The sequence below is a fragment of the Lygodium microphyllum genome, chromosome 10 (genome assembly GCF_053477565.2).
Source record: "Lygodium microphyllum isolate KBCC chromosome 10, Lygodium_microphyllum_v1.1.10, whole genome shotgun sequence".
NCBI lineage: Eukaryota > Viridiplantae > Streptophyta > Polypodiopsida > Schizaeales > Lygodiaceae > Lygodium > Lygodium microphyllum.
The window spans coordinates 80,556,698-80,575,200 of NC_141144.1; the positions used below are offsets into that span (position 1 = coordinate 80,556,698).

Genomic DNA, 18,503 nt, shown 5'->3' on the forward strand with positions numbered 1-18,503 from the left:
AGGCATACCATCATTCAATGTCCCCTTGCAATGCGAGTTGTTTGGATGATTCTAGAGAGAGAGAGAGAGAGAGAGAGAGAAAGGAGTATGTATGAGGGACCGAATGAGTGAAGCTTTCTTTTTCCTTCTCTTGAGCACTATTTCATGCCTAATCTCATACAATTTTAGGGTCAATTGTCTCAACCCCTTAAGTTGATCTAATATTGTCATTTCATGCATTCATTTATTAAAAGACACAATTACCATAACTAGGTGGTCATTCCATGGGTAATTTTACAATGAATGAGCATAGCTCTACATGAATAAGGACAAGCTGTAATGCATTGAACATTAATTCACATATTAAAGCTTAGATTGCATTCTAGTTTTGAGTTCTCAATGTAAAATTTTCATAGCTCTACATGAATAAGAGCAAGCCTTAATGCATTGAACATTAATTCACATGTTAAAGCTTAGATTGCATTCTAGTTTTGAGTTCTCGACGTAAAATTTTCCCTGCTGGAGATTTAGGAATCTCTTTTACAAAAGCAACCCGTCGAACTTTTTTATAAGGTGCCACCTAAAAAGCCAATTTAGAAAAGTGTATGTCAACCCAATACTCCATTAGAATACCAAACTAAACTTATGAGAGGATCAAAGAATTTAAATGCTTCAATAAGGTATCATGTGTAACATGAAAGTTCATTTTATTCTATATAATATGATTCATCATAGTATAAATACAAATTATGATAAGTGAGTTTGCATGCTTCAATCAGGTGTTGTGTAACATGAAACATCCATTAGCTTTAGATAATTGTACAACTATTAGAGTAGAGAACATAGGAGTGTGTGATAGGATTAATGAGTTGAAGCATAAAGTGCGTCAAAACAATTTGCAATTCAATCCATAATGAAGAGAAGGTAGAAAACTAAATTGGTAGGATGTCACTTGTTTTGGTGTAAATGCTACAATAGATGTGATTACCATAAGTATTAAATAACCCATTTAAACATACACTTTATTATTGAAAATTCTCGTGCTTATTAGAATAATTGGTGTTTAACTAGTGTACTTAATTTAGACCATGACACTTCTCGCATACAAACTAAGAGTACTTCAAATTTGAAAAGTCAACCTTCAAATTGTATGGTTGTTAATCATTTCCATTGATTCTCTTTTCCACTTCAATTTCTCATACCTTTCCTATGACATGTTTTTACTATTTAGTGAACATCTCTCTTTCCTAAAATCGTTATTTTAAGCAATTGGCATTAAATGGTAAAGAAAAAAAAGCCTTTCTTAGCATGATCATTAGTCTTCCAACTATCTATTTATAAAAAATATTGATATATAATGAAGAAATGCAATATTAGATCTCTATTAACAAAAGGCAAGGCAATTGCATTCTATCCATTCTAATCTTACCCCACAACACACACACACACACAAAAACGCAAAGTAGCTATATAAGGATGAACTTTTGGCTTTTAATCCTTTCCTTCCTTATGCTTCACACAACTTTATTTTGCATCTCTCTACTTCTCTATTGCCAATTAACATGTTTCCATGTAAAAGATTTGCAATAGGTGGAATATTGGATGCTCTCAAACCAAGGAACTACTTGCAAGCTAGATTAATAAAACCAACCTCTTTTCAAGAATGGATCAAGAAGAAATGAATTACCTTTTTGGTATAGCAGATACTAACAGGTATATCAAATTACAACCACATCTTTTGCTTGAGTTAAAAATAACAATGTTATGCTTTAGACTTCAGAGCTTAAGAGCTTCTAAAAATGATGGATCCAAGCCTTTAGCAAGTTGAGATTTCAAGCCTTGTGTTCTCATATAAGAAGCCACAAATCCTCTCCTTGATGATGCTAGAGAAGTCACCAAAACCATGAAAAATCCATGAAAACAGGCTCTATGAGAGACATGATATTCACATGCACTCCAAACATTGAGGGGATTGGAAGAGCAAACTAACTATCCAATTGACCATGGCTCAAAAAATGATGAGAAGCATTCCAAGAAACATCTCAATGGAGCAAAGGGGCTAATAGAGTACTATTTGAGCAAAGAAAAGTTAGGTTTTGTCGTTGGTGCAAAGAGTTTACTTAACATAAAGGTTCAAGCCTTAATAGCGAAAATTCAATAGCATGAACAATCAATAGTCAAAGCCATGTAATTGTTGCATGCTAGATGCTTAAGGATGTGTGCATTTCATGCATATCAACTTCCAAAGCATAGCTTTGTGTACAAATTGAACCTTATGTTGACAAGAGTATCTATGAGACTAAATTTTTTTGCCTTGCCAATCTAAGGTCATTACCAATATTAAACCCTAAGGGTTTTTTTTGAAGGTTAAGCCTTCTTAGCCTTCGCTTTGAATATCCAACGATGTTTAAACCCTAAAGCTTTTTTGTCCTACAATTAAGACCATAGTAATGAGGAGGTGTGAGCAAGGTGAGCAAGGTGCAAGACAAATGCATAATATAATGCTTTACCAAAAAAATTCAAAAATAGAAAATCCAAGATAAAATTGTTTTTTGTTTTAGGAGAGTGAAGAGAGATTGAGATTTGTGTGTCAAACAAATATTTAGATAGTGGGTTTACTAATAACTACTTATAGATGTAGTGGGATGGTGTGCTCTCTAGTAAATACTTCGTCACTATATAGCATTGTGGTCTGCTTATGCACTACACTAACTAATTCACTATATAGATTGGTTCTCTTACAAACAAGCCAATACAAAAAAACTTGGTTATCAAAACTAGATATAGATACAACTCCATGAAACTCTTTTCTTGTATTCTTTGTCTTTTTCCCTCCTTGTATGGCGTCCTTTCAACTCACCACTAAAGAGATTACACCCATGAGCCCTACGGCTCTTATAGATACCCAAGCCTGGATCGGCTCCTTGCTGCTCACCAACTTTACCAACCTCCCATGGAGTGCTATCCCCATCCACCCTGACACCCAAATCATCCTAGAGTAGCTTCTAAAATGCTCCACCATTCGAATCCAGGACCACACATATATAAGCTCTTTGCAAAGAGAGTGCAGAAGATGCTCTACTTGCTTGCCCATGGTGAAGCCAACGCGCCAACCCTCCCCACCACCACCACGGAAGACATCTTCAGCCTCATCCTCAACAAGAAGTACTAGATCTGAGCAACCTTATTGGCAACCATAAACAAAAACTTTATGCCCTCAAGTTCTTGCTCAAGGCCCTTTGCCTATAGGTTAAGGCATTCAGTGTCTCTAGGAAGGTAGCCTCTCTCTTCTTCTTGTTGAGAAACACGGATCCTTGAGCAAGGTTTAGCTCTGGAGGAAAAAAGTCAATATATATATTAGGCTATATAAAGGGTTAATAGCATGGCTTATTAGATGGTGGCTTACTATGTTGCAAACCATTTAGTGGCTTACTATGTAGAGGAAGGAGTTTGCTATGTGGTCAGTTTTTTTAAAAAAAGATGGTCCACTATATAGCATGCTGTGTTGTTAGTTTTTTAAAAAAAGATGGTCTACTATATAGCATGATATATAAGGTCAAATAAATATTATCTATGCTAGAATTTTTGCTCACCTACCTAGACTATTTGTGCAATACTATTTTGAAGGCTCTACAATAGTTGATTATACAAGTATCTATAGTTAATAGATATCACATATGATCTCTAATAGAAAAATGATATCCTTTGTGGCATAGTTATGTTTGTATTAAATAAATTTGAAATGAAAGCTCAATGCTTCGTCTCTTCCACAAACCCTTAAGCTTACTTCTTCAAAAACTAACAAGGACCCCTTGTGGTTATGTATGTTAGATCTTCCCCTAGCATTGGGATACAAGCACCTTGTAGATCTTGCTAATGCCCAACCTTAAGAGCCTCAATGGCACATCCTTCGTATCATGGATGGGTGCCTACACCACCAACCACTAGAGGTCACTCAGTGTGGACATGATCAAGGCACTTTAGTATTAGCTAAAGAATATTAGTGGAAACACAATCAAGGCACTTTAGAGTTCAAGTACTAAGTCTTATAAACATAATGTAGGATCGATTCTATGACATTGTTTGGCACCATGGATCTTGGACTCTAAACCCTATGTAACTCCATCCTCCACATACCAAGATGGTGCGGCTCTATGTGATGAGAGCTTAGCCCAACATGCTATTGGTTTCTTGGCTCAAGGGTTAGCCCAGTTGGCTCTATGGTTGGGAGATAAGCTTCATATCGATCATCTATGTTTCTCTGAGACTATAACATTGGTATTAGAACCTACACTCTACCACATGACACACTTACATGCATGAAACCACAAGAAGCTCATAGGACTATGATGGCCCATGCTTGAAGGGTATGTTTCCAAGATGGGATGCTACTAGAGGGGAGAAGTAGAAATAGGAAGTAAATGGAAGGTGATGTGTGATGAGTTTATCCAATACTCCTAAGTGGAGATTGTGCTAGTGCTTGCTTCACGATTGCTTGGCTGGCTACAAATAATTAACCCACATTTTTCACACGCGATACAATGAAGCCAATCTAAGGAGTTGTTCCCATATCACAAACATTAGGCCTCACATCACGACCCATAGCACGAAACAGGTTGAGAAATCAACGAAGCAAGGGGACATAGTATACTATGCATGCTCAGACCCTTGGAGAAGGAAGCAACCAAAGGCCCTAAGCTATAAGTTGGCAACAAAGTATAAGAAGTACTTAAGGAATATGCAAATGTAATGCTTGCAAAACTACCCAAAAGCTTGCCCCACAAAAGAGATGTAGACCATAAGATTGAGTTAATTCCAAGAGCAATCCCACTAGCTAGGGCCCCATACCAAATGAACCACATTAATTAATGGAGTTGAAGAAGCAACTACATGAATTGGAAGAGCAAGGCTTTAACTGATCATGAAAGCCCCCATTTGGAGCCCCAATGTTGTTTGTCAAGAAGAAGGATGGAGGACTTAGACTATGCGTAGACTATATAGGGCTCTTAACAAAATCACCATCAAGAACAAATACCCGATGCCCTTAGTTAAAGGATTTGTTACATAGACTCCACGAAGTGAAATACTTTAGCCACATAGATTTTAGGTTAGGCTATAATCTGTATAGCTGGAGAAGATATATCCAAGATGGCTTTTCATACTAGATATGGAAGCGTTGAGTAGCTAGGCCTAGGATTTCGACTAGTAACAAGCTGAGAACTTTTTGTGGGTTAATGGATGGAGTATTTGGGCCAAAAATAGATGTGTTAATCATCATATACATAGATGATCCATTAGTCTATAGCAAACTTTAAAGGAGCACAAGAAACATGTAAGGTTAGTATTCAAGAAGCTAAGGCAACATAAACTATATGCAAAGCTAGAAAAATGTGAGTTCACAGTGAAAGAGCTAGAATTCCTAGGGTTCATAGTAGGATAGAAAGGAATCAAGGTAGATCCCAAGAAAATCAAAGCAATGAAGAAGTGGTCAATCCTAAAAACATTTCGAGAAGTTAAAGAATTTTTAGGCTTCATTGTATTTTGGAGAAGGTTTGTAAAGGATTATAGTACGACATGGTCTCACTATCCCCATGGCCAAAGGAGATGGTAATTTCACATAGGGGAGAAATCAACAAGCAGCCTTTGACTTGATGAAGAAGTGTATGAGTGAAACCCCTATACTCAAAGTGCCAGACTTCACTAAACCTTATGAAATCTCAAGAAATGCATTTGACTATGGCACCGAGGGATTGTTGATACAAGATGGTCACCCCGTCACTTATGAATCCAAAAAATTCATAGACACAAAAACTAGGTGGAGTATCCATGAGAAGGAGATGCTAGCACTAATCCAAATCCTTGTAAAGTGGAAGCACTATGTACAAGACAAACACACATTCATCTTCATGGACAACATCTCTCTCAAATACTTCCAATCCTAGCCCAAGTTGTCCACCAAATAAGCGACATGGCTAGATTTCTTGGAAGAATTCAACATCAAGATCAAACACAAGCCAGGCTCCACAAACAAGATAGCAAATTCCCTAAGTCACAAAGCAAATTTAAAAGCAGTCACTTATGAATCTAGAGACTGATGAGCAAAGAGAATGAGTGAACAAAGGAATGGAAGACTATCTCAAAATCTATGCATGAGTGGACCAAAAGGACTGGGCCTTGTACCTTGATGTGCTTTACTTCCACTACAATAGCTCAAATCATTCAATAACATGTTACACCCCCTTGGAGTTAGCCACAAGAAAAGAAGTCATCACACCATTGGCCTTAGCCCCTCGGGAACTTCCAAAGCAGAAGATCGGGATACAAAAGACTTCTTAAGGAAACGGAGAGAAAGAAATGTAGTAGACAAGTAAAGTTTGGAAAAAAGAAAAATCACCATGACCAAACAAGCCAACAAGAAGCACAAAGCACTTCTATTCAATAAGGGAGACATGGTCCTTGTCAATTCCAAGCATATGTCCTTGCCCAAGAATATGAGCCCCATGTACAACCATCGGTACTATGGACCATACCACATCACTCTAGTTCTGAATGAAGTCACCTACAAGCTGTAGCTGTTAGAGAGCATTCATGTTCAATGTATTCCATGCATGCCTTCTGTGCAGGTTCTACCCGGGTGGGTACCCAATGGGGGCGGCATGTTCCACTGCTTCATTCCAACTGTCCCTTCAAAGTAGAAACAATCCTTCAGCACCATGGGCACAAGGATTACCCAAAGTATCTCACCAAAGTGAAAAGGGCACCCTCTCAAAGAAGCCACTTGGATTTCAAAAGCAAAGGCTTGCGAATGTGGCAAAGAGGCCTTCACTACTTGGCTCTAGGAGAACACTAACAATACTTCCAATGAACCTTGGGTCATCCCTTGGATTCTCTTTGGACTTTGAAGCCTCCACTTCTCAAATGTAATTGAGTCGAGGATATATGGGATTAAAATCAATAACAACAAATGAGTCTAGTGGGCAGACACTAGCCAACTTGATAGGAAAATCTATGCTACAACCCCCAAGTCGTAGTATGGCAAATATTGACCAACTTGATATAAAAGGTTGTGTTAAGACCCCACTAATGAGTCCCATCCGGCAGACATTGACTAGCTTGCTAGAATGAGCCATGTTAAGACCCTAGAATGAGTCAATGACAATCACCCTTAGATTCTTGAGGACAACAATCCATTGTGTGGGGGCGAATGTAAGGGCTTTATGGATATACCATAGCATTGCTGCCAAAAACACCTATATAGGGAGTAGTGATGACACTAAGTCCTGTTTGGTTTTCACTCTTCGTCTGATTCCCTATACCCAAGGGTAAACCCTCATATGTGCAACATCACGAGGGTATAGTCCTGGGATGTGCTTATATTGTACCGCTTCTTTCATTGAATAATACAAGGATATACTTTGCTCTGACATATCATGTTACCTTTTTGTGCCATGTTAAGTGAGTGATTGAGAGCAGGTGCATTACATGGTGGGGAGGGGAGGGAGGTGGGGGGGTGGATGCAGTTAATGTAGTGGATCCTACTACTTTTTTGGCCAAGAACTTAATATTACAGAGTGTCTAGGCGGATGCAAGGGTGCAACATCAACACAATGTTCTAATTAGACTTTTTCACATCTACATGTAGAAAGATCTACTTTGTTTTTCCAATAAGATATTTCATAAATTGTCATTTGTTGCTTGATGGTGTGGATGATAAAACTTAGTCTATTGCCATGAATGTTATACATAATAGGGATGACAGGCCTTGCTCAGTTGGAAGCAGGGCTAAAGAGGAAAAGACACTACTTGTTGAATATGGTAGTACATGAAAAGATGGACTATAACTTTACATCATATAATGTTGCTTTTTATTGTGTGTTTTGAGTTATAATTATAGAGTTTTCTATAGTTCATAGTGTTGGTATCACTTTCCATTTGATTCAATGAGAACACCATATTATGTGTTGGTAATTTTCGGGTTGATTTATTGTTGAATGTAGTACTTATCAAATGGTTATATGCAAAAACAAGTGTGGACAAAACAAAATCCTTGAATACTGAGAATGAGAGGAGCATTGGCTCCATACCAGCCAACAGTCCAGTGTCAGGTTTCTTTCTATAGTCAAGTAGTATGATCCCCAGTCCCCATGAAAACCCAAAGAACCAATGGGAATGGAGAGGCCTCATATGGATCAAATGAATGTATCCAATTGGGAATGAATGAGCCAGATCACTAGCGCAACTACAAAAAGACAGCGAGGAGCTATCAAAAGCATTGAAGAGCACTCTCGCCAAGGATTACCATCAATGACCAAAGGGCATGGAATGGACACTCTAGAAACAAGGAAGGATGGTTTGGAGAAGAGGGAAGAAGTGATTTGCATTCTGTAAAAGGCCTTGTGAAGATGAAAAACCATGAAAGAGCTCTTCATGACCCTGGGAGTCCCGTTTTGAAACTAACTTATGCTATGCTATGTGGGCAATCGTATATACATAAGAAACATATCTACAAGTGCACATAAAAACTGACTTCTGCTGCTATTATGATATATACACATACTTAGACAGATGTAGGCCCAAAAACATAGAGTAATCACCTGTTCAGATACAAAAGCCATAACAGCAGTCTCTGTGAGGGTGCTTCCTGTTCTTTTCACAACAAATGCCATCGGGATCTCACCAGCTGCTTCATCAGAAAGTCTGCAAAGCAGACTCATATATCAGATATGGAAGCCTCCCTAGGCCTGCACAATGCTTTTCAACTGGAACTTACGGTATCACAGCCGCGTCCAAGATCTCTGGATGGGACAGAAGAACTGCTTCTAGCTCTGCTGGTGCCACCTGCATTTTGCAACTAGTTTCCTAGCTCATGTAGAATCAAATTCATCTTTAAATTGAAAAAGAAAGCCTAACATACACATACAACCCATTAAGTTTCTACATTTGGTAGGTGAAGCTCTAAAGGAAATGCTTCAATCCAATACTCAAATTGCTGAGAATGCTTTCACAATTTGCCAAATTAAGTGTCTATATAACACATAATGACTTCCCACAATTCCATGCCGCACACTTTGTTGATCAAGGTGTAAGAAAGAAGTGCTGCTACTTACCTGCAAGCCTTTGTATTTTATCAGCTCCTTTATTCTGTCTGACACAATCAAAAAGCCATCCTTGTCAAAATAACACAGATCTCCGGTACGTAGCCACCCATCAGGATGAAGTGCCTCAGCTGTGGCAGCAGGGTTGTTAAGGTATCCTGCAAACTTCACATGAAGAACTTACTACTACATACAATCCCTGGATACAACAGAAGATGAAGATTCATATCCTAGTGAATGCTCTTCTCATTTCTTGCCATGGCAACACATGAAGATGAAGATTCATATCCTAGTGAATGCTCTTCTCGTTCCTTGCCATGGCAACACATGAATGAACCTTACAAAATGAACTTGTTTACAGTGGTAGAGGATATTCACTCTAGAGGCACTCAACGAACTTGAACCGTCCACAACCCCCTACTTGAGGCTATGCCAGACCCTTACAGTCATCCATTAACTCCCATGAACTGGAGAAACACCAAGTGCTCATACTTCACTTTCGACTAATCTTTACCTTGCATTATAGTTGGCCCTCTCAACCATAATTCCCCTTTCTCATTTGGTCGTAGAAACTTTCCAGAGCTTATGTCAAAGATTTTTGCTTCCATATTTGATGCAAGCAATCCGACTGAATCATAATGTTCACATCCCTCTTCAGCAGTAGACATTGCCCCGAAGCCCTCTGTGAGAGCATAACCCTGGAAACAGCAGACAAAACATTTTTTCATCCCATGTTTGGCAACAATCAATACGAGCACAGTTGTGAATTTGCTATATAGAACCCCAATTAGTTGCGTCAGAGTCTTATCCATCCAAAGTAAGGCAAACGCATTCGATCGGCTTGATTACAGAAACTTTCACTCACAGTTTTTGACAGAGATCATTTCTGTAGAGACATACAGGCTTCAACAAACATTGAATTTGTAATAAAGAAGTGTAAACTAATCAATGCAAATCACTGGGCCTAAATGACTACCTCAGTAGGTTTGGAAACAAGGAATGCTAACTTGCATGCTTTGAAAGAAAAAAGTTATAATGGCAGGCTTACTTGTTCAATGGAAACGTTTGGAAATTTTATTGTGAATGCTGTGACCAACTCTTTACTGAGAGGAGCTGCACCACACTTGATTGTTTTAAAGGAGGATAGATCGAATTTTCCTGCAAGGTCGATCTTTGTGAGAGCCAGTAGGATAGGAGGCACGGCAGGTAGGGTTGTTACTTTGTACTGTTGTATAAGTCTCAGCATGTCCAGGATGTCAAACCTTGGTGCTATGACAATGCTACACCCCATGAGCGGTAGCAAGCAAGCAAACCAAGCCAATCCATAAATATGAAACATTGGGATCATGCAGAGATACACTAAATCAGGCCTGAGGATGCCACCCTCTTGGCCAAAAATAATGGAAACGATAGCAATCAAATTCCTGTGTGTGAGTATCACCCCCTTACTGGTGCCTGTAGTACCCGATGAGTACAGCAGTGCTGCTGCCTCATCTTGCCTAGCCGGGGCCGTCGGCACCAGGCTTGGATCTGCACAGAGAAGTTTGGCCAGAGTGATGGTGCGGTTTGGCCATAGAGGCACTGTTGGAGGATGTGAAATCTGTGTTTGGAGATGTGACGAGACTGATTTCAGCTCTGATTGTACTGATGCAAGATCTGGTGACATCATCTGGAGCCGAGAGGCAATGCAGTGGATCTCAGTGGCAAGTGTGTCAGGGCCTGGCTCTGGCAGTAGTACAACCGGCATGGGAGGGCAGCCCTGGAGCTTATGGAGGAGGGAAGGAGTAGTGTAGACAAATGCAGGTCGGGCATCGGCGACCTGCCTGGCGATCTCAGGGCGCGAATTGACGGGGTTGGCAAGGGTGATTACCCCGCCGGCGAGCATGGTGGCGAGGATGAGGACAGGGGAATAGACGGAGTTGGGTGCGATCAAGAGGGCAACATCGCGCGGGCAGAGACCGAAGGCAGCGAGGCCAGCAGCGACCGAGCGGATGCGGGAGCGGAACTCGCCATGGGAGAGGGTGAAGCCGGAGGCAGAGTCCACAAAGGCAGGGCAGTGGGGAGGGGGGGAGGGGGAGAAGGAGAGGATGAAGGCAGGGAGGGTGAGGGAAGGGTCGGAGGGCAGGAGAACCGGTTTGCGTTTGCTGTGGTAGGTAAGGGTGTGAGGGCAAAAGCCACTGTCCTCCCTGGCCATGGCGGGAGGCATTCCTTGCAGAGGGATTTCCTGCTCTGTTGTAAGCTAATTGTCTAGAAGACTGCTCTCATCTGCCTTGCTACTTGTTTGTGTCTTTTAGACTCTGGAAGGTCGTACATGGATGGTCCCGTCCCCGCCAACCCCCCTGGCTCTCTCTCTCTCGATGTCCTCTGTCTGTGTGAAACCTTTCGATGCGTGCATTTTCTGCTTTTGCTGTGTCGCAATGAGAGGTTATGATGACGATGCGGCACTGATATGCTCCGCCTGTAAACGCCAAATTGGGAGAGTCAGTCGTCCATTTCACGACCAGTGAAACGAAACCAGCTCTTGACGAGGACAGCGACGCCATCGCCGCATCTGCTGTCCACGTTCTATCCGCAGACTTTCAAATTAGACCGCGAAGGCCTCTCAGAAAGCCACGTGGCAAAAGCAGAAGTAATGAGAAATTAAAATTAAAATTAAATAAATTAAATTAGATTAAATGAGAATAGTAAAGAAGAATTAAATTAAACTAATGGTCGTTGACTCACCCGCGGTGCTCATGAGAATTTAAACTAAAGGAAAAATAAAAATAGTAAATAAATAGAACTCCCGTTCGTTGACCGTGTTTTCCTAAATCGACTTGAAATTCGACCAGGTGCGTGAGCCCATTCAGCATCGTCTGATGCAGTGCTTATTTCCCAAAATGGACGTTCGATGTGACATGAATTGCAAAAATTTTGAAAAACCCTCCAAAATATTTCAAGGTAGAAGGTCTAAAAACTTCAAAGTTTCCAACTTCCTAAAAGTCTTAGTTATAACAATGGTAAACATATGCAACTTGATTCAAAAGTCCCTCCCACTTTGTATGTGCTACCAAAAATGTTTTTCATGAACCTCGCTCGTCTAATGGCATAAGGAAATTACCTTTCATAGCCTGAAAAGTTGTGCCATACCAATCGCAAATCTCACACATGCATTGGACTCTAACCTCACTCGGCAAGCATCTCACTGATGTGCTACGAAAGGTTCCTGGCTGTGTACCCGATTGTGCACTCCAACACATGTGAACCAGTGGGTTCAATAAGGAGTTCTCAACCTAGTTGGAAATCCCAACCTAGTGGGAACAAGTTCTCAATTGGCATGGGAAGTGATGAATTTATAGCATTCCCATGAGTTTTCAACATATGTATTATGGATTCCATCATCATGCAAAGTAATGAATTTAGTTAGAGAGTTCCCATGAGTTTTCGACATATTTATTATGAATTGTATCAAATTTCCTACTATTTGAAAACCATCCCTTTAGGCTTCAAGCTCTTGTTGGGTCTTCCTCTTAAGTACAACTTTCAAAATTTGATGGCTCCATGTGTTTTTCCTTACATTTCTAAAGCCCTTCTTTTGGTAAGACTTTTTCTCATACACATGTGCACATGCACATAGCCTTGTGCAAACATATACATACAACCTACACATGATCATTGGTTGTTACCTCGATGAAATACTCATCTCAAAGAGGGCATGGTAAAAAGTGATTTGCAAATCAAGGCATAGAGGACATGATAGTATGTGACTTGCAAAATCTAATCAAGGCATAGAGAACAATATAATATGTGACTTGCAAAGTCAAGAATATAATTATTAAGGATCAGCTCAAATTTATTTGAATGACATGATTTAATTCAAGAGTCTTTTTTCAAGGTAAATAAATAATGTGATACTAACTAAAGCACAAATAATTGCATTTTACCAAAAAATTTGAGGTACAATTTTCATTAGAGGGATACCATGTAAGCTTGCATATTTCAACAATGACCAATGACAATTAGATTTAAATATATAGAATGTGTTTTATATGTTAACATTATCATCTCTCTCTCTCTCTCTCTCTCTCTCATATATTATATTGAGTCTAAAAGACTAATGTGAAACTCAATTCAATTCCCTTTGCTTTTCTTTTCTTTTGCAACCATTTTTATAGGAACATTATGTAGGCATAAACTTCACAATGGAAATTTTTGTTTTTGAAATTCTAAACTAGTATATACTAGCGTTCTTCGCGCGCACAGAACGCTAGGCCGCTTCGCGGCAATTTCGCTGTCTCGAAGCAGCAACAAGCGAAGTATCGCACGGTAACTTCGCTCAACAATCCATTTCTCATCTTTCTCTCTCCTCTTTTTTCTCTCTTTCTCTCTCTCTCTCTCCCCTCCCCCCGAAAATTCCCTATGTTTAATTCTCTCTCTCTCTCTCTCTCTCTCTCTCTCTCTCTCTCTCTCTCTCTCTCTCTCTCTCTCTCTCTCTCTCTCTCTCTCTCTCTTTCTTTGCCTTCTATTTTAGTTTTTTTTTCCTCTCCTAGTTCTCTCTCTCTCCTTTTTTTCTCTCCCCGCTTTTCTTCTCTCTCTCTCACTCCTTTTATTCTCCCCCCTCTCTCCTCTCTTTTCCTTCTCTCTCCCTCTCCTCTTTTTTCCTTTTTTTCTTCCTCTCTCTCTCTCTCTCTCTCTCTCTCTCTCTCTCTCTCTCTCTCTCTTCATTCTCTTTTTAAATTTTTTGTTTAAGCCATTGAATAGACTTCTATTGTTTTAAAAGCTACAACTCACCTTGGTCAACTACCTCTCACATAGCCATCTCAACACTCCAAACTCTAACTGACCATGGGTCCTCTCTTCCTACCTAGGTAAATAAAGAACACAAGACTAGCTTCAAGGTGTAATGAATAACTCATCAACTTACCATCCCACATTATATTCTGATAGCTTGAAGGTTCAATAATGGCTCCACAACACAACTTCACAGTCCTTCCAATCCTTAGCATCCAATGTCAAACACACCCATGTTGAGAGAAGAAGAAGAAGTTGGAGAAGGCTTCACCACACCTAGTCCCTCACTCTCTCATAGTCTTGCAACCTTAGACTCAAACCTCTTATCTAGAATGGGAAGAAAGAAAAGAAAAAAGATGATGAAGAGCTTCATTATAGTCCCTCACTTGACACAAACTCTCACTCTCAACAATGGTGACACAAGATGATAAAATAGAAGAAACTGAAAAGCTACTCACATATCACAATGATAAAGCTTAGCAATATGGAGGCATCAATATGGATGCCTACAGTTAGACCTCCAACCCTTATGTAAACCAAAATTAGGGGTTATAGTTTGTGCCTCATTGTGCATTTTAGGGTTTTCCACAGCTTTTTGGACACCTTATTCACTTTGTGGACTCTTGGCCAGCCCTCCTAATGCTTTTTCCTAGGGTTAATTAGGCCTAACCTAAACTATTACAATTAGATTTTCACGTGTGCAACCCACATTATAACAACATGCTATTTACCCTCCATTTTGTGCCCCTAATAGTTGTGGTGTGCCAAATACAACTACAAGAAATATTACAATTTAAAAAGGTGTAAGCCTTGCTCTCACAAATAATACAACCATGTATATGATGTGTCTATGCTACAAATATAAGTGTCCAAACATAATACACTAAAGTTTCAAAACTAATAATCCTCCAAAAAATAAATCTGATACTCATGCTTTGACTACTTTAACTTTATTTTGACATTTCCTTCACATTTACAATGAATATGACCCCCCTTTGAGATGAATACATATCCCATGGTGCTCTTGTCAAATGTAGTGTGCTATAGCTTCCATTGAATATGCAAAATTCTAGAACAATCCATGATGTAGCTCTCAAGAAATAGTGGTCCTAATGGAGAAGTAGCATATGTTGTTGATGAAGCATCATTATTGGTGAGAAAGAAAGGATTTCATTGAAGATGAAGATAGTGGGTACCCATATACATTGTAGGGATGACATTATTGTTTGTGACATACTTGATTCTTGGTCCTTTTGGTGTATAGACTTGAATGGCATGGAAAATGAATTGGAGGCTATAGAAGTTGGGAGATCTGGTATAGTAATGGGTCATGATTCTCCATGAACTTTTTTACCTACAAAGTAAACTGTGCATTCACTTCCTCAAGAAAAGTGCTAGTCTTATTCTCATGCATAAGACACATATTATTATTGGTTTCGGAGATGGATTCAACTCCACGCAAGCCTAAAATATTGTCCCACTTTTGAGGACCCAAAAGCATGTATAAGTACTCTATGATTGCATATGCTTACATACGCTCATGTTGCTTTGTTAGAAGAAAAGTTCATGGGTTCTTTTGTTGAGGATGATTGATGAAGCAAGGAATCATAAATTGATGAAGATTGAAAGAATTATCGATGCTGAGGGAAAAGGGAGTTATTGAAGAAGATAATGGGAAAATCCAAAAGGTAGGATGGATTAAATTTGGATTCTGCTCCTCCAAGGAACTCATGAAGCACTACATGTGGTGGTTGATATAAGTGGTCCCCTCCTATTGAACTCCCTTGTTTGTCTTGCTTTTAAGTTGATGGGTAGACCCTAAATGGATACGTGAAGAGGGAAAATAAGATGAGAATATGGTCGAGGAATACGTGTCAAGATAAACTTTGGTCTTTGTACATTAGTATGATCATCAAAATTAATGACATATACATTGATGCATATACCATGTGTATACCAATGGATATACTAGTGTATCTATTGGCATAAATGTTGATGGCTATACTAGCACAAATATTGACATATATACCACTACAAATCTTGATGTGCGTAGAGAATCATTCCCATGTATATATTGATGTATGTAGTGAATCATTACGATGGATATACTAACAAGTGGAGAGGGGGGGGGGAGCAAGGACCTAGCCACTTGTAGCGGCCAAGTCCTTGGTGTCCAAATCTACTCTCTTGTCATGCATGCATGCATAATGAACTTGTTTTCTTATTGAGGATCCAAACAATTTCCTAAAGCCCTTGGTCTTGATTGGGAACATAGATGAGGGTAAAATCCTAGTCCATGAGTTAAGGAACTAGCTATTAACGTACTCCCATCCCTCATACAATCTACCAAGTCGACCTATGCCAAGTAAAGCAAGGATGCTCTACTTACAACCTATGCCACAAAAAAAAAGTCAAGTCTAATTCAAGTGAAGAGGATGAGTTGAGCTCAAGTGAAAATGAAAGCAAGGCGAGTGTGGGTGAAGAGAAGACCACATATAGTATTGGATGAGAGTGCTTTGATGTGAGAAGAAAAGGTAAGCTATCATATATTATTGATATTGTAAAAGGCATGAGTAGCAACATTTGACATTTATAGCTTTAGTTTAACACACTTTCACAAAAGAATAGGACATAACTTCCTAAATTTATAGCTCTACCTTAACCATCAGCTCTTTATATAAATTTTACTTTTAAAATGTTGTTTTTATATTTAAAAATTCTAATTTATATATTTAGTTCAATGCATTTGCACAAAAGAAAAGAATATAACATCTTAAAATTTAAAAAAAAGAAATATAAAATACTCTAGCATATAGGTAAGCAACATATCTTTATTAACGTGTCAAGCCCCTTCTTTATTGTATCTCATTTTCTATATTTGACAACAAAATTTAAATAAGAAAGAAGCGGACTTTCTCATTCAATCTCATTGGAGTAGATAAATGCATTCCATGCAGGTCCAGGCTTTCTACTCCAGTTCAGGAAGGGGACGTGGTAGGTTCTCTTCAAGAGGCCGTGGTACAGGACGTGGTAGTGATAACCAGCAAAATAGATTGAATCAGCAATTTGGCGATATGCAGGTTTCAGGAGGTCGTGGTAATTTTAGAGGCAGGGGGAGCTTTAGAGGAAGAGGTGGATGGCAGAACAGAGGTTCTAACAACTCTGGTATTGTACGCCACTACTGTGGAAAAACAGGTCATATTGCAGCCCAATGTTATGCTAAGAGAGATGATATCCGCAGTGGTAAGTTGCAGCAAGGAAACTATGCATCGTCTTCACGACATAATGAAGACAAAAATGAACGTTTGTTCGTTATGCAGCATATGCTGAATACTGTTACAGGAAAGGGAACACATGAAGATGTTTGGTATGTTGATTCAGGTGCATCCAATCATATGACCAGCCATACAGAATGGTTTGGAGAGATGCAGGATTTGCAGAATGCAGCTTATGTGCAGATGGGTGATGACTCATGCCACCCAATTTCACACATTGGAAAAGTTCCCTTGTCCTTGCATGATGGTAAGACAAAGAGTCTTTCAGATGTATTACATGTGCCATCTATTACAAAGAACTTAGTGTCAGTCGGTCAAATGGTAGAGCAAGGGCTGCAAGTCAAATTTAATGCAAAGGGCTGCTTTGTAGAAGACTTCAATGACAAGTGCAGGTTGGTAGCAAAGGGAAGTAGAGTTGGACGTATGTTCACTCTAGATGCTGGAATTCCTACTATGAACGCGGCTATGTATGCCAAAGGAAAAGGTGTTGTTGCAGACATTGAAATTTGGCACAAACGCATTGGACATGCAAATGTACAAAGGCTAAAATTAATGCAGTCCAGAGGGTTGGTTACAGGTTTGCCTACATTTAAAGTTGCAGAATTTCAGAAGGTATGTGAAGCATGTCAGTTTGGTAAGCAGGCAAGACAACCCTTTTCACATGACAGAGATGTAAGCAGAAATATCCTTGATGTTGTGCATACAGACATTTGGGGGCCTACACAAAATGTATCTCTTGGAGGTAGTTTATACTTTGTCACATTCATTGATGATTGTTCTAGAAAGCTGTGGGTATATTTTATGAAGGAAAAGAGTGAAGCGTTTGAGCACTTTAGAACTTTCAAGGCTGCAGTTGAAAGAGAAACAGGCTTGAAAGTAAAGTGCCTGAGGTCGGATGGAGGGGGAGAGTACCTCTCAAATGAGTTCAGTGATTTTCTAAGGTCTCATGGGATAAAGAGACAGTTCACATGCAGGTATACCCCACAGCAAAATGGGGTTGCAGAAAGGAAAAACAGGCATATTGCAGAAGTTGCACGCGCCTTGATGGCTGAAAAGAATATGCCTAAGCATTTTTTGTCTGAGGCTGTTCATACTGCTGTTTATATTATGAACAAAACTCCCACAGCTGCAGTTCATGGTATGACCCCCGAAGAATGTTTTACAGGTAAGAAGCCTGATGTTTCACACTTGAAAGTACTTGGCTGCATTGCGTATGTTCATGTGCCAGATGAGTTGCGGAAGAAACTGGATCCAAAGGCTGAAAAGTGTATCTTTATTGGATACTCTTTAGAGCAGAAAGGGTATCGCTGTTACAACCCTGTCACATGTAAGTTCAGAGTGAGCAGGGATGTCATCTTTGATGAAATGAGCAGTTGGTATGCAT

General features: G+C 39.5%; 1 protein-coding gene across 3 annotated transcripts; it reads right to left on the reverse strand.

Annotated features, from left to right (window-relative positions):
* Window positions 1–232: 232 nt before the first annotated feature.
* On the reverse strand, window positions 233–11,559 carry LOC148030211 (beta-phenylalanine coenzyme A ligase-like). 3 transcript variants are annotated; one of them, XM_087686478.1, is made up of 6 exons: window positions 10,123–11,559; window positions 9,589–9,772; window positions 9,087–9,232; window positions 8,750–8,817; window positions 8,574–8,676; window positions 233–559 (listed from the first exon to the last, which is right to left on the reverse strand). In XM_087686478.1, the coding sequence occupies exons 1-6, from the start codon at window positions 11,278–11,280 to the stop codon at window positions 446–448; spliced, it is 1,773 nt and encodes a 590-aa protein (XP_087542604.1). In that variant the 5' UTR covers window positions 11,281–11,559; the 3' UTR covers window positions 233–445. The 3 variants fall into 3 exon arrangements, with proteins under 3 accessions (XP_087542604.1, XP_087542605.1, XP_087542606.1); XM_087686479.1 differs by lacking the exon at window positions 233–559 and adding an exon at window positions 855–1,862; XM_087686480.1 differs by lacking the exon at window positions 233–559 and adding an exon at window positions 1,939–3,310.
* Between the last annotated feature and the right edge of the window lie 6,944 nt (window positions 11,560–18,503).

Bases quoted from the DNA above. Each gene is read 5' to 3' on its own strand.
- LOC148030211 (XM_087686478.1), bottom strand. From the start codon at position 11,280: ATGCCTCCCGCCATGGCCAGGGAGGACAGTGGCTTTTGCCCTCACACC. The intron at 8,677-8,749 runs GTAAGTTCCAGT...TCTGCTTTGCAG, and splicing joins TTGGACGCGGCTGTGATACC to ACTTTCTGATGAAGCAGCTG. The intron at 560-8,573 runs GTGATTACTCTA...TTGGCTTTTTAG, and splicing joins TGGCTTTTGTATCTGAACAG to GTGGCACCTTATAAAAAAGT.